General features: G+C 30.5%; 1 protein-coding gene across 1 annotated transcript; it reads right to left on the reverse strand.

The window, feature by feature from the left end:
* Positions 1-1,410: 1,410 nt before the first annotated feature.
* Positions 1,411-11,623, reverse strand: LOC125068303. The gene is made up of 6 exons (XM_047677411.1): positions 11,440-11,623; positions 10,948-10,999; positions 9,177-9,302; positions 7,151-7,293; positions 5,636-5,822; positions 1,411-1,541 (listed from the first exon to the last, which is right to left on the reverse strand). Exons 1-5 carry the CDS (start codon positions 11,515-11,517, stop codon positions 5,646-5,648), a joined length of 576 nt encoding a protein of 191 aa, XP_047533367.1. The 5' UTR covers positions 11,518-11,623; the 3' UTR covers positions 1,411-1,541; positions 5,636-5,645.
* Positions 11,624-12,233: the final 610 nt, after the last annotated feature.

Genomic DNA, 12,233 nt, shown 5'->3' on the forward strand with positions numbered 1-12,233 from the left:
TCTCGATCCGTGGGATTAGGCGCTCGAATTGCTCTTCGAAGCCCCAGCGACCGTCCAGGCCGAGGCCCAGGTATATCATGTACCTGACCACCTGGCCGTTTGAGTCACGACGATTGCCTAAGCCAAGTTATCAATAGAATCTGTGAAAATCGTATCGTTAAGCAGTCCAAATAATATTGACTTATTAGGCCATGCTCTATGATAAACAAGAAAATATGTTTTAAATCGATTCATATTTCTTTCGTAATCTATCCAATGCACGTGTCACAATCATCTTCATCAATCTTGGAAATATAACATAATGTCAAAGTAATTGTGAACTACATTGATTCGACTTACGCATGCCGCAGATCTAATTTGAGAGAGCGTATTTCTGTATGTTTTTAGTATCACGAAATTGGTCCAATTTAACCAGTATTGTGTATTTTGAGGTACGATCAATTACGTCTAATATCAATTCGATCTATTCTTTGTGTATTTAAAAATATTTAATATTAAGCAAAGTAATCAGAGCACAGAATGTATGTGTATCTCAATAAAAAAATATTTTCATTTGTGATTTTTCATAAAATATACTATTTTAAATATGAAGGCTTTGATTATCTTTAAATGATAAAAATAGGGACATCAAATTAAAAACAAAAAATACTATGGCCAGTAACAAATGGAAACTATGTTATGAATGATTTTCACGTTACAACAGGCATGCTGTATAAACAATTGCTAATGTTTCTCAAATATTCTGAGTATTAGGCACACTACAAGCCAAATAATTAAAAAAAAACTTTTTTAGATTTACTTTGTTCCATAATATATGGCGTACTAGTATTATTTTATTTTAATTAATAATAAAGTACAATTATCTAATAGGTATAAATAAATTGAGATGTAGATAGTGAAAATTTATTTCCTTGTCGTATTCAAGTCTTAATAAATAGTAGGTATTTATATAATACTCAGTAAATGCGGTAAAAATATCTAAGATGTTTCACATTTTAAATCGTTAAAAATTGTAAATGATCGAAAGAGTGTAATACTTTTCCGTTTTCTTAACATCGGCCTGCTAGTCAATAGTCCAACAACATTTTACTGACACGGAATTTGAACCCGGGATTCTTTTCCGCTGCTTTAGAAATGAGACTAGAACTGCTAGACATATTTTGAAGATCGCAGTGACAGCACACGCCTAGCCGTTTAATGACTACATTTTTTATTGTTTGCGAAGTTCATGGGCTTTTTTTTATTTACAATGTCAACTCATGTCTATTTATAGCTCGAACAATATGTCATAAAGTGTAAAAAAAACACATTTATGATAGTATTTTAGATATTGATAATATGATATCATTGGATTCGTTTTCTTTCTTAAATAATCTCAAGTTACGATTAATCTATTTTATTTATTCGATAGTTTTATACAACAGGATTAGGTAAACGAATTACAGAGTAAAAATTAGGCTATTAAAATATTTTTATTTAAAATATTTGTAACACAATATCATAATGTAAAGCGTAGCACAGCCTGCTTCGGTTTGTATGACCTGTAATGAGAAACCAGTAAATAGTAATCTATGACATGGATTATTGCTATGACAAGGACAACAAACTAGTGTATAGTGTTTGCGGTTAGTAGGAAACAATAAACACATACATAATCTTTACAATATATAGATTTTTTTTATAGCTTATATATACGGACTGGACAATGGACCATCTGATTTAAGTACGTAAGCAGTCGTCTCTGTCCCATGGTCCAAACCTTACATGTTTTATTTTTGTCCTAAAATTGATATACTATTATTATAAATGAAAAAGTATCTTCGTCTTAGCAGATGAACGTTCGACGACATCTGACTGATCGTAATTGTTATCTACCTATACTTCTATAATATTCTAAATAATTTATGTAAATAAAAGTGTAATAACACTCGCGGATTAATCACGAAATCTCAGAAACTATAACACCTACAAACTTGAAATTTGGCAGGTAGGTTCCTTATAGCGGGTGTAGACGTCCGCTAAGAATGGATAAAAACACATACAAATGAAACTCTACCCCTCAACGGGTAAAACGGGGTCGGAAGTGTGTTTTATAAATTTCGCGCGAGTAAAGCCGCAGGTTCAGCTAGTAATATAAATACGAAACTCCGTATGTTCTTCAGTTTGTTGCTCTTTCACGGCCAACCATTGAACTGAATTTGATGAAATATTGGTAAGAAGCAAGCTTGAGCTCCAAGGAAAAGAAGCCGCGGTTGATTATAGTTAAATATATTTATATATTTATATATATATATATATATATATATATATATATAAATATATTATATATATATATATATATATATTTTACATATATATTTTTTAAATATAAATATCACTTTATATATACTTACTAAATGCCCATTAGGACTTGGTGTGGGTTAAATTCATATAAAGTTATTTAACATACGGAAAAGAGACCATATTAATATTTTTTCAATTAAGTGTAGAGCGAGCTTATACTTTATTAATATACATTGCAAATCTCTGGAATGTCCAATACAATGTTGCTGGACGATGGAACATACTCATATCCCGTTATTATTAATAAACTTATTGATTCATATGAATTATTACAATAAGGACTTAAATAATATGTATATACAAATTAAAATCGATGAGTCGAGATGGTCCAGTGATTGAAACACGTGAATCCTAACCGTCGCGCGCCGGTTTCGTTTTATACCGAGGTAAGCTAAAAGCGATTTAATGTACTTAATTTGTGCTTATAATAATTCAGTCTTACTCGGCGGTGGTAAACATCGTGACGCAACTAGTCGTATATATAGCCATACGTTGCATAATGAAATAAGTTCGAAACCTTCCCTTCAAATAGAGAGCATTAGTCCAGTGGAACGAACTATAATCAAAATTATTTTAAAACAACTGCTTCAAGAAGAATGAATTATACCTTCTGTTAACAGTAGATACGACTCATTGCAAGAGTAAAGTCAAATAAACAACTATGTCAATGAATTGAAATTATATCATTGGTAATTAATTATTCTATGGTATAAATTGTAGATTCGTGAATAAATGGCGCTTTGAATGTCGGCGTAACTGTTATCGATACTTTTAAAAATAATGTAAATAAATATATATTATTCAAGTACTGTTTTATGTGCATAATAAAGCAGAGGTATAATTAGCAAAACGCTTGGAATATGTAAATTTAAAGATTATATTATATGATATTTTCCTTTGCTCCTTTTGCGATTTCAAGGTCTTTGCATCGATCTTTTGCAATGTCCTAGAGCAAATGTTTTTAATATAGAAAAAGTTCAAATTAATCAATCACGCCGGAACGGATGAATGAATCTGGATTCAAATTGGCACAGATACTGGTGGCTATTGTTAACGGAAGGAATAGTTCATTATTTTTGAAGCAGTTGTTTTAAATTATTTATGATATATATATATATATAGTTAATAAATGTCCCAGTGGGATTAAATTTTGAAGGGAAGGTTCTGAACTTATTTCATTATGCAACATATGTTTCCTACCGATGAGTTAGACTATGCAGAAAACTGCATAGTACTACTATGCAGTTTTCTGCATAGTCTAACTAACTGACTTTTAGGGGTAAAGAATGGCATAGGCGATTTTTAATTTATATTTCCATTTTATAAAGAGGAAAGATTTGTAATCGATAAACCTACTGAACTGATTTTGATAATTATTTCACTATCAGAAAGGTAATTTTTCCAGGTGTAACGTAGGCTCCATCCATCATATATTTCAGTAATAGTAATATTTTTAGCCTGTAATGGTATTTGTAATGATTGCAGATGAAAAACACATTGCTTTATCCGCATGAGCTGACTAAATCATCTTTTATACATAAATTCTACATATTGATAAAAAAAAGGTTTTTATAAAGTCTAAAACATATTCCACCTAAACATATATCTATATTTTAATTTATATGGAAATAACTTCGAAAAGTTAGTGGAGTGGACAGCGAGCAGTGGAATCGCACTTCTGTGTTGCAGTCAAAAAGTCTCAACACTTGATTATTGCAGATTATTAATAATTTAAATATTTTCTATGTATAATTTAAACCTACATTAAAAATTTTAATTAGGTACAATGGCAGGTTTAGAAGAATTGTCGTCGCAAACTGAATGCTATGCGCGTGAACTGCGGTTTCAGCTAGTTTATTCTTTCAACTTGGAATTCACCATTTTCATGGCGTCTGATGAACTGAATGATACGTCTGAAGAAGAAGAATAGTTTAATATTTTTTTACTATTATAGGACATTTTTTAATATTACAGGACAGTTCTTTTTATCCGGACGATAACAAATAAAATGACTGGTATTCATTATATTATATTACACTGTCTACGCGGCCGCCTACGTACCACACTACTAGTGTCAGTGGATATAATTCTTTCGCGGGGTTTTAAAATATAGAATAATTTCAAAGTTAACGGTAATTTTGAATCAAATAGCATTTAGTGCTACTTTTGGAGTGACTAATGAGCGGGAAAAAAGAAACATTACAGACGGTGAATTGAGACGTAAAAGGGGCTTCTTGGAACACATTGGAAGAGTTGTCAAAAAAAGTTAAAAAAAATAAATGTTTATGCTATTTAATTAAAATCGTAGGATAGATCCTAGGATAAATTTTTGTTTGGTAAATTTTTGACACGTTGTATAAATGCTGGCTGTGCAATTTTTTTATATAATCTCTACAGATTAGTCCGGCTCTTGTTTAACTATAATGGATTGCTGGATTTTGTTTTGTTTGCTTATAATTTATATTTCATTATAAAAATAACATGAATTTTTCCTTTGTTTTATATTGTTGAGTGAAAATAAATACCTCCTTTTTGTGACGGTAAATCAGAGAAACCTCTAGCTTAATTCCCGCTTCAACCCTCTTCCGTTCCTTTTGAAATATCACCCCTGTTAACGGTCTCACGTCTAACTTTAATAACAATAGACAAATATATGTGAACTTTATTTAATTCCAATAATAATTTTAAATAATTATATAAAATTCAATAAAGTTAAAAGGAAACTACATGTTTTATAGATTGAAATTTTCAAATTCGCCGTTAATCACCATAGCTCCCCAACACGGCTTGGTAGATATAGATACATGAGGCGGATTTACATTCGATTCCAACAGGTAGTGCCATTATCGTCGAGCACAATTATAAAGTCAAATTTAACATATGAAAATTGAGATTATGAGAACAATATGAGATTTGAACCACTGGCTAATTTTCATAAGAAAGTTTTGTATGAGTATTTTAATCTTTATTTTCCCGATTCTGATATGATAGGATAGATGTACTATAGCTTACACCAGTATGGATTCCACGTGACGTCTGCAACGGTGCACGGACGAATCACATTAGATTAAAATAATTATCCTATTTATAGTAAAAAGATTATGTTTAGATGATATGTACAATAATCTAATTAGGTAGAACAGCTAAATGTACAAACATGATGTGGATTGACATAGATAAAATTCAACGATAAATAAAATAAGCATAGGATGTAGATTCGCTACCGTCGTCTCGTATTGAAAAAAAAGTTACAGTTTAATCATTATATATCTAATAAATGAAATATCTTTACCTGAAATACTTTATCTTATTCGTTGTGGACAATATTTGATAGTATGAGCGTTGTCACCTGTGGCGCCACAACGGCGACAGGAGAAGGCCCGCAAAATGGGACATCGCACCCGACCTTTTCCGTCTTTTAAGGCGTGGGTTGTATACCAGACTTCTGGTTGTCCATTATTCTTGCAGAACCCACACTCCTAAAATAAAACAAGTTTAACAAAAAAAAAAATGTATTGACCTCAAGCAAACTCATAAGCAAGACGTTAAATTAAGTATCATAGTGTTAATTTAAAGAAATTTCCATTTTAAAAATGAGGCTCAATTTTTTGTTGTATTCATAATTTTCAAGACGATGAATTTACGTTATTAATTTGATACAACATCGGTGAACAGTTGCGAACGATGGTTATTGATTTTATAATACAACCGTGACATTGTTAACTGTATAAAGAGGAGACTGAGCAAAATCTATACTAATACTAATAATATTTTAAATGTGAAAGTAACTCTGTCTGTCTGTCTGTCTGTCTGTCTGTCTGTCTGTCTGTCTGTCGCTCTTTTACTGCCAAACCAATGAACCGAATTTGATGAAATTTGGTATGAAGCAAACTTGAACTCCAAGGAAGGTACTTTTTGCATAAGCTACTTTTTTTGCCTAACACATGACAACCAACCACCTTAAACGCGAGCGGAGCCGCGGGCGACAACAAATAAATAAATAAATATCTTTGACAAAACTAAGATATTAAATACGAAATACTTTGTAATTTTGAAAATTAACCTTTATATATATGATATACTAGCTATAAATGCTCGGCATGCGTCGGAATGCCTTTTTAAGGTTTGTAAACTATTATCCGATATGACTTGCGGTAAGATAATCTACGTGTTTAAATGTACCTACAACTTGTCATGGCCATCGGTTGAGCTATGTTGAACATAACAACTTCTATTTATATGACCATTGAGCGAATACTTGTATTGTTAAGTGGTCAAATTTCAAACATAATCAATATTGAATATTGAAGGAAAACATTAATTACATTAATTTGCATGTGGTCGAACATATTTTTTTACTCTATTTATCTCTATTAATATTTCCAACATTTTTAATAATATTATGAAAGCTAAAAACATATGAAAAAAGCGCTGGATTAATTATTGTCTTTATCTATTTATATATAGATATTAGGTATGTATTTTTTTATAATATAGGCAAGTAGACGAGTAAATGGGCCTCATGATGGAAAGTGGTCACCACCGCCCATAGACATTAAGCGCTGTAAGATATGTAGCCCTTTCCAACATCGCCAATACTCTACCAACCTTGGGAGCTAAGACATTATGTATCTTGTGCCTGTAGTTATATTCAAACCGGACACAACACTACCAAATATTGCTGTTTGGCGATAGAATATCTAATAAGTGGGTAGTACCTATCCATACATACTTGCACAAAACCCTACCGCCAATTAAATACATACAATTGTCTGGTTATGTTTCTTCTACCTTCAAATATCCTCACCAAATATTTTTGTAATGAGACCCGTTGCTGGCGAAGTGTGTCGGCGTATTTCATTAAAAGATTGAATTGGTTTGACGACAAGGAGAATAGAGCGGCTCGTTGCAAGCACATCGCCTTTTCAAATTCCGATTGATGCTTAGAATCTGCAATTTAAATAATAATTATAACAATAAAACATATGACAAGTGTAAGCCGACTTTTATTTAATATTTTTTTAATTAGTAATTTTCAATTTATTTTTATATTTTTATTAACAATAAAAGATTATTGACTGCCGGTAATTATATTTTGTGAATGGCAACAAAATGTGTGCGGGGAAGGAGGATACGGTAATTTGATTCATTCGGTTTTGAGCGTTGAAGGAAAAACAAAAGAAATGAAAAAAAGAGAAAAATGTAAAGTCAAGGGAAAAGTAAAGAAAGTGATTGTGATCATTACGGAGTTTCATTTTGGACATATTTTGTTAAGTTTACACATCTTTATTCTGTTTCAATGTGTAATTTTAAAACATCAAATTACAAGTGATGTAGAGCTCTTTTGAATATATTTAAGCCCTCTGTCACATCCACGTTATAGTATTAGCAAAAATATTTTATGTACACAATACAATACGTTTTATTTTTCATATATTTCATGAAAGCTCATTGCTAATACGTTTGAAGACATTTGTTTAAAAATATATAGTCATCAAAAATTTAAAGAAAACATTCCACTGACCGGCAAAATAATTGCCGGTTCTTCCCAGTTCCGAGGTAGTAGAGTAACAGGTAGTAGATAAAACTGAATAAGCAAGTGGAACGCCTCTGAGAAGTATAAATATTTTAACTTGCTTTTTTGTCAAGTTACTTGACAATACATGAACAAGTCAACACTATTCTCATCATTGAGTAGATAGGTATTTGATTCGAATTTTATATGGATTTATTACACAGATTTTTTCCCCATACTTTCCTATTTAAAAGTATGATAAGTTAAAACCATCGTATATTTTTTTTATTCGTTCCTCTGGAAAAGTCGTATCTTGTTCCTACGCTCTTTGTAATCAGAGGTGTCGATATTACATATCCTAGTGATATTCACACCGAATCGTGAAAAGGAAAAATAGTGCCTTTATTAACTTCAGGTTTTATTTAATGTCAATATTTTGGTAATCGAAGCTAGATATCTCCGCGCGGTGTCAATAAAATAACGTCAAATAACGATAGTACTTTATATAAGAGTAACAATAATTACATAAGAAAGAAAACCAAGTTCAATGAACGGAGCAAAATAAAACAAAAGAAAAAGCACTCGAAAAATGGTATGGACACCAAAGAAAGAAGATATAAATTAAAAAAAAGATATTTATATCTCTTGTGAAGCTGCTATAAGCTTAATTCATTTCGCCGCCTCGATGTGGATTGGATGAAAAAAAAATTGTGTACGTATGCATATAACGTTCTCCTGTTTGCTTTAATCAACTTAAAAAATAGAAAGGTTACCATCTGTATGTACTTCACTATATAAAACAATAAAATTATAAATAAAATTATATTACGACTAGAGTCAAGGCGCTTAATTTATTTTATTACTATGTTTCCCTCACTACTGGTACGAGTTGAATTATAATCAGTAGGATTTAGGAAAGTCGTGGCGCCTACCTAGATTTAATAATAGGATATAGCTAGGTATTCTATTCTCATAGTTATCATAAGTTTTAATCAATATTTTTTTAAATATAGGTTGATTTTTTATTTGACATCTGTAGGTAGATGGGTGAATGACCCCCTGACGGTAATTAGGCAGCACAGATTATAGACATTTGCTCATTAAGATATATTAACTATACACAAAATTTCGAAAACGCCACGTTCTTTGTAGCCAGTGTAAGTACACCCTGTACTTACATTGTCTCACTCACCCTTCAAATTAGAATACAGTATTACTATCTATTGCTGTTAGGCGGTAGAATATGTTGTTGGTGTTGGTGGTACCTACTCGGACGGGCTTGCACAAAGCCCTACCACTAAGCTTAACATCAACATACCGTCTTTCTTATTCATATTCTGCACCTTGTCAGTATAATTTCGTTCATAACCAACATTTTCACCGTTATCAATAGTCACTTGAGCTTCTAATACTGCAGGATCCAATTTAACAGCCAATAAAACATCTGCAAGAAGGCACGTAATTATAAAAGCTAAAAAATGTTCTTATTTCTTTAATCATCTTTTGTTCTCTTGATACTTATTACTCTTTGTTATAAATAAATTGGATATCGATTATTTACCTAGAAAGCTACCTGAAACGCCCTTAAAATTTTTAACATGCTTCATTCAAAAAGTCTTACAAGACATTTCAATCCTTTACTTCACACTAAATGTGGGTTCTTCAATTAGGCATTATAATTACGAAAGAGATGTTATTTATTTGATTCATGTCTGAACCCAAAAAATCCGATTCAGAAAAATAGGTCCGTTCTACGTTCGTACGACGTCGTACGTAAGTATGTGCTAGGTACGTCCCTACATGCAGGCGAAGCCGCGGGCAGATCCTAGTAGTAGGGTCGTAGGTACTCGTATTAAGTCAAGTGCAGTATTATTAGACATGGAGGGTGTTGTAGCCCCCCACCAGTGGAATCTACGCGTAGTATGTCAGTCCGTCAATTTTAAATTTGTATTAAGTGTAACGAGAAGGGAATAACATTACGAAAGATTATTGTAGTCATGAAATAAATAAATGCTTGTGTATTTCAAGAAGCGTTCCTAACCAATTAGAAATAAATAAGTCAAACAACAATAACCAATATATTATTTCCAAGTTCGAATTGCAATATAGAGTGAATAATAAGTAATTGTTACTGTTGCAATTATTATTGTCCTTGTTGTATATCTAAGGAAAAATCTTGATTCAAAAGTGATTAGAGAATTTCTTTTAATATAATTATTTATAATTGTTTGCAGGATAAATACATTTAATTGTAAGTAATTAGATATTATGTAATGATGATGGGGGTATGTTGTTTAATTAGTGGAGTAAAAAAGTGTCACGCAAGCTACTGAATTTCTTTCCGGTTCTCTTTGGGTGAATGTGGTGATTTGATTGTATGATTTTTTAGTTAATACTCCATTTTAGTAACATAAAATATAAATATTATATATATATATATATATTTATTGTTAAAGTCGTATATCGCCTGATATAAATACGTTAAATTTTATTTATCAATAATAAATTGAGAGAGGAAAGGAGGATTACGTCGGGAATTGAAAATTTGGCCTAGTTTACAATAGTACGTGGAAAGAATTTGTTTGAAAGAAAGCTTATTTAACACAAAAACATATCGCATAATAATTATATTACAAAGTAATTATATTATGCCAACTTTATGATTTTTGGAATTGAATTGTATTCCGACTCATTTAAAAATGTATTAAAATAATAGATTATGCACATAAAGTAAAAAAATACTATATTAAATGGCATGCTAATCTATATGTAAATATGACTTCAAACAGTTGAACTTAGAAGGGTAAAAACGTATAATATCACAGAACAGGATACACAGAGATGTGCTAATCCTTTCTCTTTTCTTTTTTATAAATTTAATAAGCATGCAATATCAATTATACGTACTTATAATATATGACAAAGTTATAAAATACTGCATACAATATTTAAGACTATTTTATTTTTAGGTAGTTATTAATAAGCGCCAATGTAAAGAGTATGTTAAATTAAATTGGCCCATTTGTTAAAAGAGCTTATAATTACTCTTTTAAAACCGTCACTGAAAGTAAAAAAATATTAAGTCTTACCGGAATGAAGGTTAGATTTCTCTCGAACTAAAGCGATACTGGGAATAGAGGTCTGAAATATAATAATGACAAAGATTCATTATATTTTATACTATTTATTTTACAGGAGGATTATAACAGACCCGACGAACAGATGGCTCACACATTGGTTAAGCACATTAGCTTGTATCTCGATAATGTCCGGCAGACTTAATTCAATTAATGTTGCGCGGACGTTTTTTACAGTGAATAAATTATTAATGACATTTTTACACTTAGAATCGCCTCTAAATCTGTCATACCAAGACATAGACATAGAAATATCTATTATAAACTGGTTTTTCTAAAATCAATAATTGTATTTTACAAATTAAATTTAAAAGAGCAGTTAATTTAATCATATTTTGAAATACGTATACAAATCAAGGAACGTTATTATTTTAAGTACTTACATAATATGATTCAATATTTGAAAATCATGAAACACTTGTCCAAATAATATTTAAAACATACCTTATAGGATATTGGCAATATTTCTTTATATATACGTCCTTCTTTGAAAGATTCGTTGCAAATTGTTGTAACATCCATTATTATATAGGTTTTTTTTTTTAAAGCAAGTTGTAACGAAAGGTAACAATATGAAGAAAATGATTAGTAACTACTTATACATATTATGTATGTAATAGAAGTATTAATTACAACCGTATTCGTTATAATATGTCTACCCTCTTTTTTTAACATTTTAACAACGTAATAATAACAAACTAGTTTCTTCAAAGATTATTCAAAAATATGTTAAGCGTGAATTAATTTACAATTATGTAAATCATTATTACTACTAAGCGAATTAAGTCTTATTATAATTTTGTCATTTGTTATTGAACAAAGATGAACGTTAACGCCATCTATAAAATTAAAATCAAACTATCTATGTGTTTTGTTTGGTTTCAGTTGACCTATAACAGTTGTTGTCAGGATATAACAGATGGCGCTTTTAAACAAATAATTATGAATATTATTTTATACGATAAAATAGGTTTTTTATTCTTATTAATAATAACTATTTAGACAGTTATATATATTTTGGTAATAGTTATATTTGTTTTTGACCCAAGCTATATAAAGAAATAAAAGTAAACATTTGTTAGGAAAATTTGGAAACTTTTTGATTCTACTAAACTTTTCTTTTATACACACTTAACATTTTAAAATGAAAATAAAAATGGGCAATACAAAGCATTTTCGTATTTATTAAGTATGGCTTAATGGCTAGCGTAGATACTAGAGTCGTGCGCTTGCGATCA

This window comes from Vanessa atalanta, chromosome 13 (genome assembly GCF_905147765.1).
Source record: "Vanessa atalanta chromosome 13, ilVanAtal1.2, whole genome shotgun sequence".
Lineage (NCBI taxonomy): Eukaryota > Metazoa > Arthropoda > Insecta > Lepidoptera > Nymphalidae > Vanessa > Vanessa atalanta.

What these genes read in the sequence shown, in the direction of transcription:
- LOC125068303 (XM_047677411.1), bottom strand. Translation starts at nt 11,517, where the DNA reads ATGGATGTTACAACAATTTGCAACGAATCTTTCAAAGAAGGACGTATA. An exon ending in GAAATCTAACCTTCATTCCG is followed by an intron (nt 9,303 to 10,947) that starts GTAAGACTTAAT and finishes GCCTTCTTGCAG; the next exon opens with ATGTTTTATTGGCTGTTAAA. An exon ending in GAATATGAATAAGAAAGACG is followed by an intron (nt 7,294 to 9,176) that starts GTATGTTGATGT and finishes TTTAAATTGCAG; the next exon opens with ATTCTAAGCATCAATCGGAA.